This window comes from Sphaerodactylus townsendi, linkage group LG07 (genome assembly GCF_021028975.2).
Source record: "Sphaerodactylus townsendi isolate TG3544 linkage group LG07, MPM_Stown_v2.3, whole genome shotgun sequence".
Taxonomy (NCBI): Eukaryota; Metazoa; Chordata; class Lepidosauria; order Squamata; family Sphaerodactylidae; genus Sphaerodactylus; species Sphaerodactylus townsendi.
The window spans coordinates 70,987,249-71,010,698 of NC_059431.1; the positions used below are offsets into that span (position 1 = coordinate 70,987,249).

A 23,450-nucleotide genomic window follows, 5' to 3' on the forward strand; every position below is an offset into this window, starting at 1 on the left:
TCTTCCTGTGAATGTATTTATATTAAAAAATAGTAGTTAAATGTTTCAGTAGACAGGTGTTTCTGTAGGTAGGCTAAGTATACATCAGTTCACTATCAGGGTATTAGTATTTGGGTGGGGATGGATTATTTCTCTTTATTATTCTCTGAAATTAAGCTTATCTTGATTTGTATTTCTACAGTTATAGCTCCACATATTTTCAAAAGTAAAACACCCCAAATGTAAATTCAAAGTCACTGTGATATTTACTTTGTGGGATAGTCCTGTATTATAAATTTTAATGGTTACCATGCACTTTGTCATTACTGATACTGTACTGACCTGTGATGCAGAGATTGCACATCATGTTTTAGTACTGTGGGATTTCCTTGCTTTGGTTGCTTCCAAGCTTGCAGTCATTTTGTAACATACTGTAGCAACCTTATACATTTGCCCAGTATAGAAAGTACAAGGGAGCTTATTTGAGGTTGCCACTTGAAATTTAACAAAAATGTACAATATTGTAGGAAAAACGCAAGGCAGAAGAGACTCTGAATGATCTGAAGCAGAAGTATGAATCTGAAGTTGGCGACCTCCAAGTGACAGTAAAGAAACTTAAAATGGTAGGTAGGAGTGACTTTTGGAATGGTATGTAGCACTGACTTTGGGACACTTCTTCTTTGCACAATTGATGATACTCACATTCAGGTAAACTGATAATCCAATATCCGATTTGAAATTTGAAGATTCCAGTTGTTTATGCAATTAGTATAGAACAGGGGTCTGCAACCTGCGGCTCTCCAATTGGCCATGGTGGCAGGGGCTGATGGGAATTGTAGTCCATGAACATCTGGAGAGCCGCAGGTTGCAGACCCCTGGTATAGAAGGAGGACTTTGGCCCACCTCATCCTTATCCATTGAACAACAGATGAGAAAGCAACTCCTGGTTTGGATTTATACATCTACTGTTGAATGTTTGTTTTTAAAAATCTTTTCTCTTGGACCACTGAGGAAGGCCCTAAGGACTATAACCTATGGTTTTGTTGGTCATTTGGTATATATATAAATTATAATGACACTTGTGGTGTTATTTACGAGATTTATATTTAATATGTATTGGGGTCTGGTTTCCAGAACCTCTGTTTTTAACTAGCCATTTTTATTCTGTATAGTGTGTACACTAAATAAATATGTTTTTGATAATTTTGTATTTTAGTTAGCTGGACTTTTACAGTAATAATGATTTAGTTAGGGTCAAGTTTTTTCTCCCCTTTTCTTTGCAAGCATTTACTTTTGGAGCAGACCATGAACAAAACATACTGTCTGATATGGTAAATGCTGTTTCTGAAGGATTAGGCTTTGGCATGTGAGGTTTAGGCTTCCTCTTCCAGGAAGCTGCCTTGAACCATGAGGAAAGGCAAGAACTATTTTAATAAAATAAAATTGCTTGGGCCATAGGTGAGGCCTGGAGATCTGGAATTACAGATCTCTAGACAACAGAATTCAGTTTTCTTGTTAAAAATCTCCAGTATTTTTAGAGGGCAGAAAATATGGCATCACACAAACCCTAACCTTTCCAGCCTCTGCCCAACATCTCTAGCAATTTCTCAAACTGGCAGTTTTACCACAATAATAGAATTATTTTAATTAATAAATACAATTGCTTGGACCACAAGTGAGGCCTAGAGATCTGGAATTACAGATCTCCAGACTACAGAATTCAGTTTCCCTGTTTAAAAAACCAGTTTCTTCAGAGGGTAGACAATATGGCATCACACAAACCCTAACCTTTCCAGCCTCTGCCCCAGAATCTCAGGAATTTCTCAAACTGGAGTTGGCAGTTTTATCACAAGAATCAAGTCCTTTAGTTGACAGAGAAGGGTATTGTGAAGCACTGAAGGCAGCTCTCCCCATTTATGATTGTTTCCCTCATGGGGCAAATGAACTTTTCATCAACAAGCATACAACATTTTATCTTTTGTTATGGTGTTGAGGCAAAATTTCATTTGTTTATTCATTTTCTTCAAAACTGACAATTGTAATAGCTAAGTTTTGGAGAAGAAAAAAATCTTTAGAGTTAACCTTTATCATTCTAAGTACTATTTGTATTGTTTACATATACGAAATAGCCAGAAAACCGACCACTCAACTATCTGCCTGGTTACCTGTAGTGGTTAAAGATCTCTTGGTGCTGGCTGTTTGAGAACTCTTCGTGAACTGAAAGAACAATTTCATATTAGCTGCAAGTGGCTAAAGTTGGTCTGAACCGGAAGAGTAATTTTCTTTTTGTAGCCTATATATTTCAAGGCCTTATATTTTAAGTTGGCTCAACAGAATTCATAAAAACATTGGGTTGGTAAGCTGCTTCCCAACTTCCTGTGACAGCTTGCTGTGCTCACAAAAATTTTGTTCCTAGGCTAGTGGATCTTTAAGAATAGCATGGAAGGGGAACCCTTTAGGGCAGTGGTGGCGAACCTTTGGCACTCCAATTGGCCATGCTGGCAGGGGCTGATGGGAATTGTTGTCCATAACATCTGAAGTGCCGAAGGTTCGCCACCACGGCTTTAGGGGGACTGGAGTAGGAGAGGGGAAATAATGCATAGGAAGACGTATACTGGACTTTCATGGGTGGCTTGGTCCCTTTCTACTGAATTCTGTGCATTTTCAACTTTGTCAGTTCTTCAACTTTGTTGTTGCATCAAATACACTTTCTTTACTATTTCAGCTTGAAGAACAATCTAAAAACATCAATCACAAAGGAGATTTGGTTCTGCTAAAGAACAGGATACATGATCTGACATTGGTATGACTTTCCTTTGACTTTCTTCCTCATGGTGGACAGAAATCCTAAATGGCAACAGTATGGCCCCTTCCGCACATGCAGAATAAAGCACTTTCAATCCACTTCCATGATTGTTTGAAAGTGGATTTTGCTATTCTGCACTGTAAAATCCAACTGCAAAGTGGATTGAAAGTGGATTGAAAATGCATTATTCTGCCTGTGTGGGAGAGGCCAGAGAGAATCCATTTGTGAAGACCAAGTAAAATGATGCAAAACAGTGAGCTTTCAAGTTAATCCAGTAATCTTCTTGTTTAAATAAAATAAAAAAGTCATGGAGAATAGAAAAAGATGATGTTAGACATCATGGAATGCCAAAAAGAAATCTTTCTAGTCTGTTGAGAAGAGATATTGTATACCAAGCTGGACTGGACTATGCTAGGTGGGAAAAGTTACTGCCTTGGGGTGCTACTTCAGCCTGGCCCTTTTCAGCATATCTTACCTGTTTTCCAGCTACCATTTTTAAATGTTAGACTGGTTAATTGCATTTTATTGAAATTTGTCAAGGTTTGTGGAAGATTAATAGCATTGTGGAGTAAATGTGTATGTGTGTGTATATATGTGTGTGTACATAGATAAACATACACAATCACATGACCTCTCTCTAAAATGAAGAAGATGATGATGAGTTTGGAATCATACCCTACCTTTCTCTCCTGGAAGGAGTCTCAAACTCCTTTCCCTTCCTCTCCCCATAACAGACACCTTGTGAGGTGGGGGGAGGGGGGCTGAGAGAGTTCCAAAGAACTGTGACTAACCCAAGGTCATCCAGCAGGCTTCCTCTGTAGAAGTGGAGAAACAAATCCAGTTCACCAGATAAGAGTCCGTTGTTCATGTGGAGGAGTGGGAAATCAAACCTGGTTCTCCACACTTAACTACTACACCATGCTGGATCTCTTGTTGTTGGCTAATTGTTGCTGTTATAATTATTATTATTACAAAATCTGTATCCCACATTTCTGTCCTTACAAGAGCCACCAAGGTGGCTAACATTTTAAAATATACAAGATAAAATTACATTATAAAACCATTAAAATCAATTCCTCCAGTATCATTTACAATTCAATCCTAAGGAGACTTATGGCCCAGTCCAGAGGGAGGAAGCCGAAGGGAGTTGTGGAGGCGGCAGGGCCCTATGCCAGCAGATTTGCCCTCCCCAAAGCCCTCCCCAAGGCAGTGGGGCAAATCTGCTGGTGGGTAGCCATTCATGACCTCCATGATGGCTACCATACTCTGCATCATGTTAGTGCCACTGTGTCCCCCAGCTCTGCTGCCATAGTGGAGAAACTGCTATGACCAGGGGTGGAGCCGAAGTTAGTCAGCTTCTGCCCTGGCTTTTTCCTACCAGAACACCTGTGCCTGGCTCTTGGACGTGCTACCCTTTTGAACTTCACAGAGGGCCCTTTGGATGCAAGGAGATTTTGTTGCCTCTCCATGCCACTGAAAATCCTTCTGGAGGTGGTAGGGTGGAGCCAAGCAATGCTGTTCCTGGCCACTCCAGGGGTCTGGACTGGGCAGCCCCTCCAGCCCGTTAATTTCATTGTGTTCACTGTTGCTCATTGTAATTTCTTATTCCTACACTGGAAATACATTTAAACGGCTTTGATGTGTAGATCCTATTCTTATGAGCAAAATCACAGATTTTGTGTTTCTATATTACCATTTCAAAATTTGCTGCTTTTTCATGTAACTTTTAAAAAAGCTTAGTAACAACAGTGTTTCTCTTTAAAGTGGTCTGATGAATAATTTAAAATTTCTTGGTTTAATTTTAGGACAACCAGAAACTTAAAAAAGATCTAATGGAAGCGCAGACAAATATTTCTTTCCTTCAGAGTGAGTTAGATACTTTGAAAAGTGATCTTGCTGATCAGAGTTTAAATTCAGAGAGGTAAGAGTCTTTCATAATTATATTGATAGAAAATAGTTGTTTAGTGAAGTGGATATTTATCATAATTAACATAATTATATTAATTTTGGATTTTAGAGACCTGGAAATGATCAGAGAATACACTGAAGACAGAGGTAGCTTGGAAAGACAGATAGAAATACTGCAGTAAGCTACCTTCAGTTCCTTTTTTATATGTAAAAAGTGGTCATCTATTGAAAAATAAGCAAGAAACATTGTAGCAAACTTACTGATTCCAGTCCTTTTTTCAAAACCTCACAATGTAGAATGAATTTGGGGAGAGTATACACCCTTAGAACAGGTAGCCCAATCCTAGGAGGATATATTGACTATTAAATGGCAAATATTATAGGAAAATCTTTACCTATTTTTATGCCTCTTTTTACACAATAGAGGATGTTAAATGGAATGAGGTGCTGAATTAATGATTTTCTTTATTGCTACTGGTTGTTCAATATTGGTTACTGGCCATTTCATAGGAATTTTCCTAAGGGTGAAAGACTGCCTTTCAATACCTTTTGCTAAATACCCCAATCCTCATCTTTGACTTCATTTTCATATGAATGTTATTTTCCTTGTTTGTTAGGTCAGCAAACAGAAAACTTTATGACAGCAATGATGGCTTACGAAGTGCATTAGAGAACAGCTGGAGCATATACAACAGATCTCTGGTAGTTACTAACTTTAAAACTAATATGTTTGATTGTGTGCTATCTTTATTCTTTGACTTCTATCCACTCTGGGTGGCTCATGACAAATTCCAATAGCAATCAAAATCACATCGTTTACAATCTAAAATCCTTAATATCTATTGAAATTCCAGTGGCTCCCTTTAACTGTATTACAATAATGGAGAACCAGTTGAAGAGGGGAAGAATAAGTGAATGGAGGAACAATACAGAAAATACAGAACCCTCAGTAAGGAGGGAATGGGGATTGAAATGAAGCACTGGTTATATGGATAAATAGACAAAAGCAAAGGGAGGGAGGTCAGCTCAGATGTAAACCATCACTGTCTTCAACTCTAGGCTTGGTAGAACGTCTCAATCTTACAGGCCTTGCAGAATTGCATCAAATTCTACGTGGTCTAGGTCTCACTTGATAAAGAGTTCCACCAGGCCATGACCAGATTTGAGAAGGCTCTGGCTCTGGTTGAGGACAGCTGGATGCTTTTTGGGACAGGGACCACCAGTGAGTTGTTTCCAGCTGAGCATAGCACTCACTGTGAGTCCTGAAGGTACCGTGGTCCAGCCTCAACCTGGAGCCAGTGCAGTCGGCAGAGAACTGGTTGCATATGCACTCTCCATGGGGTGCCTGTAAAGACCCACACCACCACACTCTAGACCAGCTGAAGTTTTTGAAGCAGCCTCAAGGGTAGCCCTGTGCAGAGGGAGTTATAGTAGTCTAATGTGGAGATGACTGTGCATGGTTCATTGTAGCTATATCAGGGCAAGATAGGAAGGGCACCAATTGCCTAACCTAGCAAAGATAGAAAAATGGTTACATTTGTGACCTGTGCCTCCAGTGAAAGGGAGGCATTCAGAGTCACAGCCAAACTCCAGACAGTCAATGCTGGAGTTAATTGCACATTAGAGTTGGGAACCGGCACCCCAATCCAAGGTCTCCCTAGCCAAGCCACAGAACCTCCACCTTTGGTGGATTCAGTTTCAGCCAGCTCTGTCTTAGCTGCTTCATCAGGGCCTCCAGACAATTGGTCAGTACATCAGTGGCAGCATCTGGCCAGCCTCCCATCAACAAATACAGCTGGGTGTCATCAGCATCAGCTCCAGACTGGCTGGGCAAGGGACACATGTAAATGTTAAATAATATTGGGGAGGGGATTGCTCCCTGAGTGACTCCACATGCCAAAGGGTATCATGGTGACACTATTTCCTCTTGTGCCACCCTCTGTCCTTGATCTTGGAGAAATGAGACTGCACATGACTGTTCCATGTATAACAGTATCAGTGAGGGAGTGATTCAGTAATCATAATCAACCATGTCAAACAATGCATCAGGTCCAGCAGTAATAATAGCACTGACCTACATTAATTTAGCTGTCTATGGAGACTGTCTGTGAAGATGACCAGTTCCACCTCTATCTCAAGGCCAGGTCAGAAGCCAGATTGAAATGGGTTCAGAGCCAATTTCAACTCCAGGGTTGTTGTGCTGGGTGGTATTTGGACAGATTGATAGGATCCAAAGATGGTTTCTTCAAGAACTGCCTCTTTGAATCCCTGCAGAATTGAAATATTTTAATGGTTATAATCTAATATAAGAAATCATGAAATATCAGTAAAATAATGCAGTCTAGTTTTATGGCAAAGTTTCTGAGAACAGATTTCTATTCTTGTGTGAACTCGAGTACCCATATGTATTTTTATTTATTATCTGGGTATCATGAATTGTATGTTGTCTTCAGGAGAAAAGAGGTGTAAATGTTTGACTTAATAAATTTTACTTGAATTAACAACCAAGTTTTGTTATAGAGTAAGATGGGAAACTTTGTTCAACATCTATGTACACTGTTTCAATTTGTCTTCATGGTTCACCATCTGTATGTGCAATGGTGCCATCACATAATGCTTTCACAGTGCATTCACAAATGTGGCATGTATCCTGCGGAGCACAGGTCTTTTCCTTCCCCTCTGACAAACTGTGGGAAGCCAATTGTATGACATGAGCAGCCTGAAATGGTTCTTGTTTGCTTTGTTGAGGCAGGTTAAAGCACACATATGTGGTTACCATTGATTCCTAGACTAGGGACTGGGAAAACCTGGGTTTATGAGTTATAGATGCATCTGATCATCAGGATCCAGAAATAGCATTAAGGGTCAACACAGCTGTATTTTAAATCTCAACAATAATCCAATATTTCTTTCATGTTTTCCTGCCTGTGGTTATGTAAATATGAAGGCATATGAAGCTGCCATGATGAAACAGTGCAAAATTACACAATATATGGTTTGCAGTCAAACAGGACTGAATACTTCAATGATTAACTTCAGTGAAATTTACATAAACAGTGATGCTAAATAACAAGCTTCACCCCAACTGTTCCAATTCCAATCAAATATTTCTTACATAACAGCACAAGGTCAATTTCAAAAACATAAATAGCTTCTCTAATATGAAATGTATACCTTTAACACAGTGTAGAAAACCCACATAGATTACAGACTATGCAACCTTTGGGACGACTCAAATTTGGACTTGGTCCATCAAGATCAGTATTGTCTCAGGCAGAGGTTTTTCTGGTCCCTTTTCACTGGAGATGTTGGGGATTCTGTATGCAAAGCAGAGGCCCTTCCACTGAGCCCATCCCCCACTGTCCGTTATTTTGTAGGAGGAAATAAAAAATAAAGCTGATGGTGCAAAGCAGGTAAAAATGCAATTTATTGTTCAGATAAAAGTTTTGCCCAGAGACTTCTTCAGGGGAATCTGTTAGTTTTGCAGTGGCTACTGAACTTATACTCTTTGCAAGACTAAGGCTCTTTCCGCACAACAAATGTAAAGTGGTGTGCAGCTGGGATAAATGAATCTGGTGTGGCCCCGAACCATTTGCATGGCTGGCTGTCCCATGGTCAGCTAGCGAATTGGCCAGGGCGCATGCCTTCGCACAGAGGCACGTATTTTTTAAATTTACCTCCCAGTGATGCATAGCTGCGCAGGCATGCATGCGTGAACCCCCATCGCCATTCTGTCTGACGTTACAACCATTTGCACCTGCATGGCTATGCAGATGGACACCGGGAAGTTAAAAAAAAAAGACTGTGCAGCCGTTCGCTTGGAAGTGACTGCAAACCAGGATTTTGTGGATAGTCCGATTCTTGAATAACCTAGTTGGGGAGAAATAACATGGGGAAGACTCGTTTTGGGGGCGGGATCCATGAGAAGTTCCCCCCAAAACATTTTTTTACTGTTGTTATCCTGGGTTTATTGGCCTGTGAGGAAAGGGCCAAACAGATTTCCTTGAAGAAGCCTCTTGGTTGAAATGCATAAGGAATTTTATCTGCATAATAAAAATATATGTTCCCTCCCTTTTTTTGCACCCTTGGCCTTTTTATCTCCTTTGACTGGCATGGCCCTTTTATTTCTTATTATTTTGTGACAATGAACTGCATTACATCTGCATTGCTGAAAAGAATATAGGCCACAAAAAGGGCTTTATTTAGGAAAATGTAAATTAGAATACTACTTGTTAAAATAAAATGTGCATTGTTCTGTGCTATACTGAAACATTTCCTTCCTGTGTGTATTTTTCAGCGTCTAACCAACTCTTCTCCTGGGAACACAGTCTCCAGAAACAAATGTAATGGAGGCCAGTCTCCTCAAAATACACGATATGACAGGTAGGCTTGATATTTGTGCCACTGATATTGTAAAATTTGAAATAAGAGTTACAATTTAAGGCTGTGAGGCTAGGGTGCACACAACCTGTGATCAGATGGGGTGAAAATGTTGAGATTTACTTCCATGCAAGCAGTTGTTTAGGATTAGATTGCTATGGAAGCATGACAGTTGCTACATGTGCCTTGTTGGTACATTCAGGCAATGAATCTTCCATTAAGAGATCAGCATTATTGAAGAATACTAATGGGAATATTTTGGGACTCCACACCTAATTTACCCAGGCAAAATGGCACCTGGTCGATACTATCAACAGAAAACGTGCTTGGGGGAACGTTTTAGGAAGGGCGGGCTGTAATGGTCGACGACTCAGCAGAGCTGAAAACTGACATGACGTCAGGTGGGGAGATCAAGGCTGTGGGAAGATCAGGTGGCGGGGTGGGAAAAATAAACTGGTTCTGTTCCCTTAGTGCTTGCACGGTAGCAGGTTCAATGCAGGATTTTTGAAAAGAATTGCCAAACTGGCAATTTTTGAAAATCCAGGGATGAGGAAAATATCATGGGACAAAACCACTTTAGAACCAAGAACCATGCAAACATCTGGGCCAAACTGGGATATTACCCTTGCTCAACCTGGGATATTTGGACTGTGCAGAAACACTTGAATTTTCTATTAATATCAGAGTGGGATTCTTGGAACATCTCCGCATCTCTGGTAAAATATGTATGCCTCAGTACATATTTAGATGTAAGATATGAAAGCTTTTTAAAAATTGTGTAATAGATAAAACTTTAAGTCTTCAACAATTTCTGTTATGCTTCCTTTGTGGTTTTTACAGGAAGATACTTAAGGGAATTTGGAAATAATAAAGTAGGCTTAGAAAATGATTAACTATGTTCATTAGACATTCACTTTATATGGCCTGTGTATCATAACAAATTAGGAACAGCAGACCTATGTATACTTTGACTGCTCCAAATTTATATTATGAAGCTTATTTTATTATAACTTTTTAAAATTGTAAAATGTGGCCAAACTATTAAGAATTGTTTCTGGGACAGCTCACACATAGCTTTTGAGTGCTTACAAAAACAAATAGAAGGAGAATGAAAGGTGAAAACCTCTGCTGTTGATATGCACCTTAGGGATTTTGTTCTCATACTCCCCCAAATTACAACTGTGACAAGGAAAAGATCATTCTTACAGCAGCATAATCTGTAAACATTTAAGGTGAGGGATTCAAGAGCAATGACCTGGCCTTCAGGGGATGTTACTTTAAAGGTTTGTTGTGGGGGGGTGTGTGTAGGGAGGGATGAGGCTGAGAAAACAGAAGCAGTCAGGGGGGTGTTGTTGGAAAGGAAGTAAAAGTAGCAGAAAACATGTTTTGTGCATCTTTCAGGCACCAAGAGATGCTGCCTCCAGATTAGGAACATTAGCAACTAATAATGTAAATTGCTCTCTCTCCTTTTGTTCCAATCAGGTCATCTCATTCCTCCTGTGTAGACGAAGACTTTGATTCTCTGGCACTTTGTGATCCTATGCAGAGGATAAGCTGTGAGGTAGACAGCTTGCCTGAAAGCTGCTTTGACAGCGGCCTGTCTACCTTGAGAGACTCCAACGAATATGACTCAGAAGTGGAATCCAAGCATCAAAGGACTTCTCAAAGGTCACAGTGTCCACAGGAAAGCATTGCAGGAGATGCTTCTGATACAGATGTAAGCTCCACGTTTACTGCATTTTTTTTAAAAAAAGTATCTCTTTTGTTTTCTGAGGGGAAAAATGAGTTCTTGCTGTATGTGGGGTGAAACTATTATCTTTGTATAGGACAGAGTCAGCCAAGTGCCTGAATTTGGTTTTTAAAAGTTAATGTAAAAAAGAAAACTCACACACAGGAAAAGGTTCAGCGAATGTAAGTGAACTGAATGCTTTTCGTGACTGTTGTGGGCATATTTATATGACTACTTTTCATCATTTTAGAAAAAATATTTCAAACCATAGTGAATAAAATTTAATTTAATGAAATATGTATATCCTGCAATTCTCTCAAGTTATCAAGAATCAGCAATGAAACAATAAATTAGCAGCCTTGAAAAAATATTTAAAAAAACTATAGAAGTAAAAGCACCAAAACCCAACATAGGAACATTTCTAGTAACCAGAGCAGAAAGGAGGGGTGGGGAATTAGACCACACTTCTTAACCAAAGGCCTGACAAAAGCTTTCATCAAGTATTTAAAGTTAAATGTGAAAAGGTGGGGGGTTCTAGAATCAACCCTGCAACCACATGTTAGGTATGTCTCTGATGGCTATTTCTCCTTTAAGCAGTTGTCATATTTATTTGGAGTGTTATTTGGTGGAAGGTTTCTATGGGAAAATATCTTTGGTCTGAGGCAGGTCTCTGCTTGTCAGTTATTTGGCTGTATGTGTTTTTTGTTACCCCTTAACTTTGGGCCCTTCTGCACATGCAGAATAATGCACTTTCAATCTACTTTCAATGCACTTTGCAGCTGTGCAGAATGGCAAAATCCACTTGCAAACAATTGTGAAAGTGGATTGAAAGTGTATTATTCTGCATGTGCGGAAGGGGCCTTTCTGTTTACAGTGGGCGTTTCCCCACTTACTCATAGCCCCCTATGCCGTGCGCTACTCTCAGCATGCGTCATTTCTGGCTCGCTCCCGGGTTACAGTAGCGTGGCTCGCTCCTGGCTACAGTAGCGTGGGGCAGAAGGTAAGTGGGAAAACGCTCAGTTTTGGTTGACTCTGCTCTCTCCCCTAGAGCCACCAACTAACATAATTATTATTGAAGATAATATTTGCTGGTTTATGTAGGTCCCAGATATCAGAGATGAAGAAGTATATAGCCCTGACGAAGTAAGTACGGTGTTAGATTGGAAACCATGCCAACCAGTCAGTCGAAGCAGTTCTGGAGCTTCCACAAGGAAGTGCATCTCTGCCATCTCTCCACAGGTAATTAATGCAAAGTACTCACACTGAAGTCTTTAACACAAAGGCTGAGATGCAAAGAGCTACTTTAGACACTTCCAAAGGTTTGAGGAATCTTTGACTTTCTTTCATTCTGAATGGCAGGTTCCCAGTCCATATCATGACTTGCTTTTGAAATATTTATCTTTCAAAAGGTTATCATGCAGTATGAGGAACTGTTGTTTGACAACCAAAATATATAACTGTCCTGGGTATGAGGGAGTAGTTGTGAGGCCCATTGGTTGAAAACTGCATTTTGTAATTTAAACCACTTCTGTCATCTGAAAGGTGTAGCTAATGTAATACTTTAATGGTATTTTGCATCATTCTCACACTAAGGTATGTGGTGGATGGCCAATTCTAATTGTTAGTTGAGTTATACTTTCAGAATAAGCATATTTCAGAAAAAAAACTGAATGAAACTTTGGGAGAACCATCCTCATAAAGTGATTTTAGAAATTAATAGGAAACCTGGTAGATTTTGACCTATTTTGGCTGGCCTTGTTTTTTTAATTTTCTAAAAAAATATTGCTATGATAAATAGAACATACAAAGAAACCTTCTAGATTAAGCCAAGGGTCCACCTGATTCTTCATTCTGTTTCCACCAAAGAGCTTTAGCCTTTCTTTGTAATAGAAGAGCTTCCCTTTCATTATTTCAACTGACTTTTTTCTGCAACTTTCCAGGATGTATATCTTACTGTAGTTCGGGCAGCCAGAACAGCACATGCTATTCTAAATGCCACTGGACCATAGATTTATGTAAAGGGATTATGATGCTGTCCCTTTTATTTTCTTAATATTCCCTTGCATGGAGTTTCTTGTTTCACTGCCATCATACACCAGGTTACTGTTTCATTCCATTATCCACTCTGACCCCAACCCCTTCTTCCTGATCGTTAACAACCAGTTTGGATCCCATCATGTACATACATGGTTAGGATTTTTCTTGCAGATTTTTCAGATTTTTGTAGCTTTAGGACAGAAAGATGATTTAGCTGTGACATCCCTGAATGTGTGCTGGAAGAATTTGTATATTTTTCATAATGTGACTTGGTATGTATTTTTTAAATTTAGTCAGACTCCAGAGATTACAACTCCAGGTACCCAAGCTCCGAGAAGGCTTACAGGATAGTTCTTGCTGGAGATGCAGCAGTTGGAAAATCCAGTTTCCTTATGAGACTTTGCAAAAATGAATTTCGAGGGAACACCAGTGCAACTCTAGGTATGCATGTTATGCTTTTTTAGGTTATCAACAAATCTCTGTAGTAGCTTAGAGCGGCTGTTTGTGAGATAGTTTGTACTTGGGTATGGAATGGATTCTGGAGTCCAAAATGTACGTGAATTACATCAGTTGTGAAGAACAGACATGCACAAAGTGCATATTTCTCTTTTAAAGTAAAATAGAGGTGGTTATGACCCATTTCTAAATGTTACCATGGCCCTCTTAGAGTCACATCACTTTGTCCTTATGTCTATGAGGTGGCCTATTTATATATTTAAAAGATACACATCTCTTATTTCCATCACATATATCCTAACAGGACATCTTCTAATATTCATAGGAAGTTAAAATGATTTAGTAATACATCTGTCCCCATCCCCGTAAAGGAACATTCTGCTGGGGATAATGGCAGCCATAAGGTAAATACTTCACTTGTTCCTTCCCTCTTGAGCTATATTGACTGGAGAACTTTTACTTAGTTGTCATTGTGTGGTGCAGCACAGTATTCATTTATCACAGTTCATGATGCCCAAAGAAATACAGCAGTGCAAATGTTTGTATCCTCTCACCACCCCTCAGTGACTTCTTGCTTCTCTAGCTACTGGTCTTTCTTTTGGCCTTAGCAGCCTGGGGTAGGTAACCCTCACTCCTTTCTCCCAAATTGCTGCTAAGTGTTGGAGTTTGTGTACCTCTGTATGTTGGTTAGTGATTTACACATGACCACTTGTGGTTTCCTGAGATGAAATTATTGTGTTTCACCTTGGGGCTTGTTTGTATTGTGACAAACCATACTTTATACATTTATGTTTTTTTCACAGATGAGCCAATGTTCATATATTTTGTACCCAGAAACCTACGTATACTGTGTAATAGAGAGTATTACATGAAAAGATAGTTGTGTTTGCCTTCTATTAGTTGGCCATTAACTTGAGTTACTACTGGGATACAAAATTATATAGCTTAGTAATTGCAAGGAATAGGTGCTTAAAATTAACTTTGCTGAAAGGGAGTGGCCCATTCTGCACAACACAAATAAAACATCCTGCAGACATTTTAAAAAGAACCATTTTGGCTTTTTCCTCCTAAACATTGCATCGAGAATAAAGCGTTTCATCCCAAAACAGTTATTTTAACCACCTTCCCCCCCATTCCAGCTCTTACTTTCATTTTTGCCGCAGCTCGCACTCACCATTTTTTGCTTCTTTGAGATTCTCCATGTCACCGGTCATTTGCAGAAGGTTCCCATGGAGGTTTCCTCTGCTTGTAGGTCATCCACCTGCAATTTCTATCTAAAAAGTACATGAATAAAATTAGTTTTTAATGCTGATTTGGTTCACATGTCATTTTTCCTTTTTTTGTGTTGAGGGAGGTGTCTTCGAAGCTATGACGACTTGAATTATGCACATATTACTGATTCTCATATCGTTGTAGCTTTGAAGATATCTCCTTCAAAACAACAAGAAAGGGAAAAGTATGTGCGGAGAATTGGCAATGACAACTAATTTTATTCATGTACTTTTTAGACGGACATTGAGGGAGGATGAATGGCAAGCAGAGGAAACCCCTGTTAGAACTGTCTGCAATGCGGGTGGCATGGTGAATCCTGCAATGGCAGAAAATGGTGGGTGTGAGCCAAGGACGTAGGTAAGGGGGGTTTCCCGGGTTCCATTCCCCCATTACATGTCCAAAGCTCCGCCCTCATTTGTGGGTTTTTTGCATTTTTTAATTTTTTTCTGACTTTTGGCCTGTAGGGGGCGCAGATTTTAGGCTAGCAGCACCAGAATTTCAGGGATTTTTTGGGAGACTCTCCTTATAATACCACCCAGGTTTGGTGAGGTTTGGTCTAGGGGTCCCAAAGTTATGGACTCTCAAAGGGGGTGCCCCATCCCCCATTGTTTCCAATGGGAGCTAATAGGAGATGGGGGCTACATCTTTGAGGGTCAATAACTTTGGCCCCCTGAACCAAACTTCACCAAACCTGGGTGGTATCATCAGGAGAGTCTTCTGAAGATACCCTTAAAGTTTGGTGTTGCTAGCTTAACAATTGCACCCCTGACAGCCGGCACCCCCCAAATTTCCCCAGATTCTTCTTTTACATCCATTCCCTTCGGCATGGATTTAAAGGGAGAATCTGAGGTCCTCAGTTTAAACATTGAAAGTGATGCTGTTTCAGGGTGGGGGATAATCCACACCAAAACAGCATCACTTTCAATGTTGTTTTAACTGGGAATCCCGGATTCTCCCATTAAGGTGGATTTAAAAGGAGAATCTGGGCTTCCCCAGGGAGTGGTCCCCCCACCCCCTGAACCTCCCCACCCCAAACCCACCCCATTAAAAATCTATACCTACATCAGTGGTGTGAGCTGAGGTGAAAATGAAAGTAAAAGCTCCTAAAAAGGGAGGGTGGATAAAATATCTCCTGCTCTCCCCACAGCAAACAGGAAACATTTTCAAAGTGACTTAAGGAATAACGTTGCTAGTTTAGCATTTTTGAAACATAACACTTGGAGGAAAAACATTTTTTAGGGGGGGGGGGCTGTGTGGAATTCCACTCCAAAATGCTTTTTTAAACCTCTTGAAGATGTTTTATTTGTGTCATATGGAATGGATCTCTGTATTACTGTTTACTTGTGATGGCATCAGTGTTAATATCAATGCAGCTTTTAATTCACGCTGTCTAAAATACTGATTTTGTTGTGCTTTTAAGGGGTTGATTTTCAGATGAAGAGACTTATTGTTGATGGCGAACCTACAGTGCTACAGCTGTGGGACACAGCTGGGCAAGAGAGGTTAGTATGATTTTTCTGTTTTTATTTGGGAATTGTACAGTCAACAACAAGCTTATGTGCTGCAATTTTAAAATGATAGATTATATCCATTTAAAATCTTTGGAAAAGCCACAGAAGGTGCTGGGAGGGATTAAATCAAAACTTGCCCTGGAGTGTTGTAGTGACCAGTCTCAAACTAGGACTGAATAGCCCTGGGTTCCAAATAGAACATTCAGAAGAGTTGTTTTTTATACCACATTTTTCTGTGCCATAAGAAGAAGCTTACCATCACCCTCCCCACATAGATACCTTGTGAGGAAGACGAGATTTGAGAGAGTTCTTAGACAACTGTGACTAGCCCAAGGTCACCCAGCAGGCTTCATTGTGTTTTCAAAAGCAATAAATGACAGGAAATTCGCAATTATTTTCTGTTTATATCAATATATGTATTTATTGTGCTGTAGTAAATAACAAATATTAAAATAATAACAAAGCTGAAAATATTCTTTGCACCCTGTTTGCCCACCATTGCCATCCTCTGGTGGAGGGAAGGACACAGAGCAGCTTTAACAGTGTGATCCGCCTTTTGGCACACTCTCTTGATCCCCAGTCCTCCCCTTTCCCTGCAGGTTGCGATGCTGGTGTTCTGTTTAACTCAGATTGCTTAGTCTCCTGTCTGTCCAAGCAGACAGCACTAACAGTTATCTTTTTGTGTCCAAATGCTACTTGTCTGGGTAAGAAAACAGTTGGCAGCAGTAGGGTGGGAAGTGATCCAGGCAGAATTCAGAGGAGGGAGGCAGCCACGGGGAGGTGAAGAAGGGGAAAGGTATGCAGGGATGTGTGAGAGAGGAGTGAAGCTAGGTAGGCTGGCAGTGGGTGGAGCGAAGATATCTGGGGCAGAGCTGTTCTCACTGTCAAACCATCATCGCTGTAGTGTTGAAGAAAATTAAACTTGGGCTTAAAGTGGTGCTGCTTGGTGCAGGGAAACACCACTCCATTTAGCTTTCAGGTGGCTGGGTTTTTTCTTCCTGCTGCCTCCCTCTGCTGCATGAAAGCCTTCTGGAGATGGAGTGACATAACCATCCTCAGCCACCAGGGATTTTTGGATTGGGCTGCTGTCTTAAATCTGTTTCTATTCAAGTGCAGCTTTTAATTTTTTTATTGAAAGGTTCAGGAGCATTGCAAAATCATACTTCAGAAGAGCAGATGGTGTGCTTCTGCTATATGATGTTACGTGTGAGAAAAGTTTTCTGAATGTGCGAGAATGGGTGGAGATGATTGAGGTAAGAACTTTAAAACTTGCCAAGGGTGGTTGTAGTTCAGAGTGGGCAATATTTACAGATCATTTCAGTGTGCTTCACTATGCTGGTGCCCCCTCAATTTGGTTCTTGAGAGATTTGGTGCAAAGATCCCTAAGATTAAGGAATGTACCTTATGTTGGAGAGTACTGTCCAGTATGGCCATAAGTAATGGAAAAGCTGTTTTTTTGGAATAAGCAGCTGATCAAAGTTTTGACCTTACCAATGTCAGACCAGGAGTAATTTTCATTAATAGAGAACAAGTTAAGTTCTATGTATTGTTGGAGGCTTTCACGGCCGGAATCACTGGGGTGTTGTGTGGTCTGGAGATGCCAGCTACAGATGCAGGTGAAACATCAGGAGAAAATTCTACTAGAGAACATGGCCATACAGCTCAGAAACCACATAACACCCTAAGTTAAGTTCTGTCATGGAATAGGAATAACCACTGCTGTGGGATTGCATTGTGTTGGACGTATTGTTTGGAAAACTTGCTTTATTCTGCAGACATTGTGGCTCAATTTTAGTGTATTAGTAATTGATAAATATATTTTACTATCTAAATAATTACCCTCAATTTTGTTTGGTAGTCTGGTTGGAATATGCCAGATAACAGAGTTTCTAATATTGTAAATTTTGCTTCTCATTCTAATACCTTTAACATCATGTCTTATTGTCAATCAAAACTACTTTTTGCAGGATGCAACACATGAAAATATCCCAATCATGGTGATTGGAAACAAAGCAGACCTTCGCCCAGTGGCTTATGAACAAGGAGAGAAATGTGTACCAGTAAATTATGGAGAAAAACTGGCCATGGTAAGAACTATACCTGGGGTAGGGAACCTGCGGCTCTCCAGATGTTCAGGAACTACAATTCCCATCAGCCCCTGCCAGCATGGCCAATTGGCCATGCTGAAAGGGGCTGATGGGAATTGTAGTTCCTGAACATCTGGAGAGCCGCAGGTTCCCTACCCCTGAACTATACAGAGTGAACAATACTAAAAAGACAATGATATTATGTAGGAATTTGTTAATAAAAGATTGACATAATTCATTTTGGTAGGAAATGGCATTGGTTTGACACTTATTTGAAAGAGGCCTTCTATGGGATTTTTCCCCCCTTTTAGGCTTACAGTGCATTGTTTTGTGAAACAAGTGCCAAAGATGGATCTAACATTGTGGAGGCAGTTCTTCACCTTGCTCGGTATGTTGAAATTTATTAATTACATGTAGTCTATCTTAAATGGTTATTTTAAAAGGTCAAGTCTATTAAATGGCACTTATGTGTAAAACCAAAACAGAATATGCATAACTCTTTTTAGTTAACAGGTGACTATGCAGGTGTTGGTGTGCTAAGATTGTTCATGCTGTGTTCACTCATGACCTTTGTGTCATGACCTCTTATCTTCTGACCAAGACCTGTGTATGGAGAGCTTGCATGTGTGTGTGTTCAGCTCCAAAGCCTTGCATGTGCAAAGATTAGTGGGCATGATCCTGTTATCACACATTCACCATCTGGAAAGAGCTCATATAGCTTATTATGTGTGACCTCTTACTTTTCTGAGTGTTTTGATCAGTGTTACCTTTAAGGATCAAACAATTATTTCAAAAACGAAGTCACTGAAGAAATATATAACATTCACAAATATATTTGAGAACTGTTTTTTGAAGTAGTTTTATTTAGCTGTACTATTTTCCATATAGTGAATTAAAGTGAAGTTCAGTTTGTATGTACTCATTTCTTTTAGCACATGATAAAGAAGTAATAATTAGCTGCAACTTCATACTGTGTGTATTCCATATGCAGGAAGGAAGTAACTTAAAATGTCATGCTGGTACTATCTCTGGTCATGCCCTATCACTCAGGTACTGTCCATCCCAGCTGTCTCCCCTGCCTAAGCAGATCACTGGGGGTCCATGAGCCACCTTGTAGGGTGGGTTGTAACTGTATCACAAGAAAGGTGAATACCATGTACCCCACTCTGAACTCCCTCAGTGGAAAGCTGGGATAAAAAAGTGACAGACAGGTATGTAGATAGAAAGCTTTTTGTGTTCTGAAGTCTGTTTTAAGTTTGGATTAACATAAACTATATATTATCACACTTCTTCTGTGTCAAAACCTGCCCCCAACTACATAATGATTTTTATGTGTGGGCAAGGCAATCCAGTTGCAAATGGTTGCCCTGTAGCAGAATGATAGCCTAGTATCCAGTAGAGAATGAAGATGAGCCAAGTGATGAACAGAGATATGTAGTATGAGTAAGTTGTAAATAGTGTGCTGTGGTACTGATTACTATCCACAGGAAGGTGACTTAATAGTGATTTGCATCTGTCAGGTCTAATGTACTCCAGGCCAAATGCAGCTCCAGGATTTTGCAATTTTCAGCATTCAGCAAGCCTCCAGTAATAATTCATTCAAAGCCATAATAAATGCTCTTTGTTTATTTCACTATTGAAGCATGCATGATTGATTAGTCCCTATGTTACTTGTAATATATGGTGCTCCAAATCAAAACTATAGGATCCGGAAGTAATTTTGGTATTATCACAAGATTAACAATGCTGTATTTACCCAAATGCAAGATTGGGCTGTCCCACCTATGTTATAAAAAAGAGGGATGGCCATCAAGAGTTCACATACAAGTTTCAGTTTCTGTACTGGGTTCACATGCCCTAACTGGGGGAAAAATGGATTCCTGGAAAGAGGCACAGCTGCTTATTCATTCAGTGTGGAGAAATCCCTTATCGTCCAGTGGCAACAAGCAGTGACGTAGGTATTTTTTATGGGGTGGGTTCAGTGATGGAGGGCTTTCCAGCTGTTCCATTCCATGCATTGTTTCAAGCAAGTTGGACATGTAATGGGAGGGGTTTGAACCCGAGACACCCCCCCCCCCTTACGTACATCCCTGGCAACAGGTTCAGCAGAGGTATAACCAGTCATTTAACCAGACATCTGGAAATGACAATTCAAAGTTGATTGTTGTCTTCTATGATTCATTTCTAGGAATTGGCAGGAGTGCCCTTTTAAATAGTTCAGTGCATTAGGGATTTTTGTAGTACAATTATAGAAGCCAAACAGTGGGTGAATAAAAATAAGCCTTTAGCTCTAATTTTCAGATGATTAAATAATTTATTTAACAATTAAAATATTTTCTCTGCTACACTCTTGATTTTAACTATTCTGCTCATTCCCTGGAAAGGAAACCTGCTTTTCTGGAGCATCTTAATCAGGGACGTAGGTATAGATTTTTTATGGGGGGTTCGGGAGGCAGGGCCACAACCCCACCCACCTCTGGGGGCATGGCCATGCCTCCCCAAGCCCCGCCCCGGCCTCAGTACTTATAAAAGCAGCTCTCCAAGGCCAGGGTCAGCAGACTGCCTTGCCTTCCCTTGCCTTCCCTTGCCCTGCCCTCCACCCCACCAGCTGGGCTCCCAGCCGGCAGCCAGCAGCCCTTTCTGCCCTCCCCTCCAGGCAGAGACATAGCTAGGGAAAATGGAGCCCAGTGCAAAATCTGAGTTTTGCACACCCCTCCCATGGGTGGCCACTGTGATGTTGGAATCCACCCCCAAACAGCATCACTTTCAATGTTGTTTAAACTAAAGAGCCCAAATTCTCCTTTTAAATCCACCTTAAAGGAAGAATCTGGGGTCCCCAGTTAAAACAACATTGAAAGTAATGCTGTTTTGGGGTGGATTATCCCCCACCCTGGAACAGCATGATTTCAATGTTTAAACTGGGGACCTCATATTCTTCCTTTAAATCCATGCCGAAGGGGGTGGATTTAAAAGGGGAATCTGGGGAAATTTGGGGGGTGCCTGCTGTCAGGGGTGCAATTGTTAAGCTAGCAGCACCAAACTTTCAGGGTATCTTTATGAGACTCTCCTAATGATACCACCCAGGTTTGGTGAAGTTTGGTTCAGGGGGTCCAAAGTTATGGACCCTCAAAGCTGAGCCCTTCGGGGGAGGGCGGTCTATAAACCCAATAAATAATAATAATAATAATAATAATAATAATAATAATAATAATAATAATAATAATAATAATAGTAGTAGTAGTAGTAGTAGTAGTAGTAGTAGTAGTAGTAATAATAATAATAATAATAATAATCATCCCCATATTCTACTAGCTCCCGTTGGAAACAATGGGGGATGGGGGCACCCTTAAGAAATGTAAAGCAATCAAACAATCTATATATAATTAAAACCTATATTCAATTAAAAATCCATATACTCTTGAAACAATAACAATTTAAAAAGCCATTAGTGCTCCAATTTCATTTTACCAACAGGTTGACCTACCAAGGAAAGAGGAACACAAAAGAGAGAATCAAAACCTAAAATCAGATCTAATTACTAAAGAAATAGGACAAATAAGATAAATAAGAATAAAGGTAAATAAGAATAAGAATAAAAATAAGGGTATGGATGGGTAGGCCAGCAAGGATGTGATTGCCACTGTCTTAACCGTAGGCCTGGCAGAACATCTCCATTTTCATCATACAATGGATTGGTGGGGGCATCTCCATGAACCCTGATGAAGGTCCAGTGTATTCTGAGATGCTTCCAGTTCCTTTGTAGGGCCTATGTGTGCGTGATTTCTGATCCTTCCTTGGTATTGATCTAGATCAGGGGTCTGCAACCTGCGGCTCTCCAGATATTCATGGACTACAAATCCCATCAGCCCATGCCAGCATTGCCAATTGACCATACTGGCAGGGGCTGATGGGAATTGTAGTCCACGTACATCTGGAGAGCCGCAGGTTGCAGACCCCTGATCTAGATAGAGAACCTATGCATTTAGTAGAAACTAGTAGGGCCCGGCCACACGTTGCTGTGGCTTATTGTGGTGAAATGGGAAAGGAACAGTAGCAGCAAGTCAAGTGCAGAGGCCAGCAGTACATGCTCATGCAAACACGCAGCCTGATACTGTGCGATGTCATTGATGTGTGTGCCTGCATTCCTTGGGGGGGGGGGATGGAAAGGCACCCCTCCCACACATCTAGGCTGGCTGGTCATGATCCTTTACCTGGGAGTAAGTTTGGTTGGTGGCAATGAGTGTCGCTTCTGAAAAAACCCTCTGAGGGGCGCAATGCAGCCATTCAAAGTATGTCACAGTTGCTGTACTGAGCTTACTCCTGAGTAATGCGTGCCTGGTTTTCTTAACTGTAACTGCAGTATTCAGGGAATCTAGGGTGCCTGGCCCCTCCCTCCAGTCCCTTGCATGTCACCCCTCCCTCTCTTCCCTCCCTCTCTTCTCTTCCCTTGCATGCCACCCCTCCCCCTCCTTCCCTTCCCTTTTCCTCCGCTAGGGTGGGTGGGTCATATCAAGATGCTGGGCCCCCTGCCTCCCCTCCCTTGCATGCCACCCCTCACTCTCTCCCCTCTCTCCCTTCTTTTCCCTTGCATGCCTCCCCTCCATTCCTTTCCTCTCCCTCCCTCTCTTCCCTTGCATGCCACCCCTCCCTCTCCCTCCCTTCCCTCTCCCTCGTGTGTATGTGTGTGTATGTGTTTCACTTCCACTCGAGTTACTGCCTATGTACTGTTTTCACTGCTCATATCTGGCCATCTGAGTGAACATTCTAAGCAGCACAAACATTTTAAGGGTGACAGTTACACACAGGCAGCTGCATGTCCTTCACCATGGAGCGCCAGGAAAAAGGTGTTTTACCTGGGCCAGGTGTGAAATTTCAGGTATGTGAACATCTAAAAACACTCTCACCTGGCTGACTATAGTGGCTGGGAATTTTCAGAGGAATTGGCCCAGCAGTTACTGAGTTATACTATCATCAACAAAAACACTGTTAGCTTTTTATATAGATATAGATAGATTACAGACACCATTCTTTACAAAAGCCAGATCCCTTACTGAGTTTTGATTAGTCTGAACTAATTTCTGTGAAGTCTTTCCCCCCAACTTTTTTTCAGCTCCTTTTCTCTGTCAGAACCCTTTATTTTTAATGTTTATTATATACTAGCCATGAAGAAACATCTACCCTAGAAGTATCACTATGCATAAACAAGCTGCCTAAGATGGCAGATACACTATATAAATAAAATGGGGCAACATTAGCAATCTGAAACAGAATGTCTGCTGTTTCCA

General features: G+C 40.7%; 1 protein-coding gene across 2 annotated transcripts in view; it reads left to right on the plus strand.

The window, feature by feature from the left end:
* RASEF (RAS and EF-hand domain containing) overlaps positions 1-23,450 on the plus strand; it is a 48,140-nt gene that overhangs the window by 20,376 nt on the left and 4,314 nt on the right. The window contains exons 4-16 of one of the 2 annotated variants that reach the window (XM_048504648.1): positions 507-602; positions 2,705-2,782; positions 4,591-4,706; positions 4,803-4,871; positions 5,311-5,395; positions 8,991-9,076; positions 10,556-10,790; positions 11,904-12,041; positions 13,133-13,280; positions 15,988-16,069; positions 17,217-17,331; positions 18,046-18,165; positions 18,477-18,553. In XM_048504648.1, the coding sequence (XP_048360605.1) occupies positions 507-602; positions 2,705-2,782; positions 4,591-4,706; positions 4,803-4,871; positions 5,311-5,395; positions 8,991-9,076; positions 10,556-10,790; positions 11,904-12,041; positions 13,133-13,280; positions 15,988-16,069; positions 17,217-17,331; positions 18,046-18,165; positions 18,477-18,553 (1,445 nt within the window). The remainder of the gene's footprint in view (positions 1-506; positions 603-2,704; positions 2,783-4,590; positions 4,707-4,802; positions 4,872-5,310; positions 5,396-8,990; positions 9,077-10,555; positions 10,791-11,903; positions 12,042-13,132; positions 13,281-15,987; positions 16,070-17,216; positions 17,332-18,045; positions 18,166-18,476; positions 18,554-23,450) is intronic. The other variant, XM_048504650.1, reaches the window with a different exon arrangement.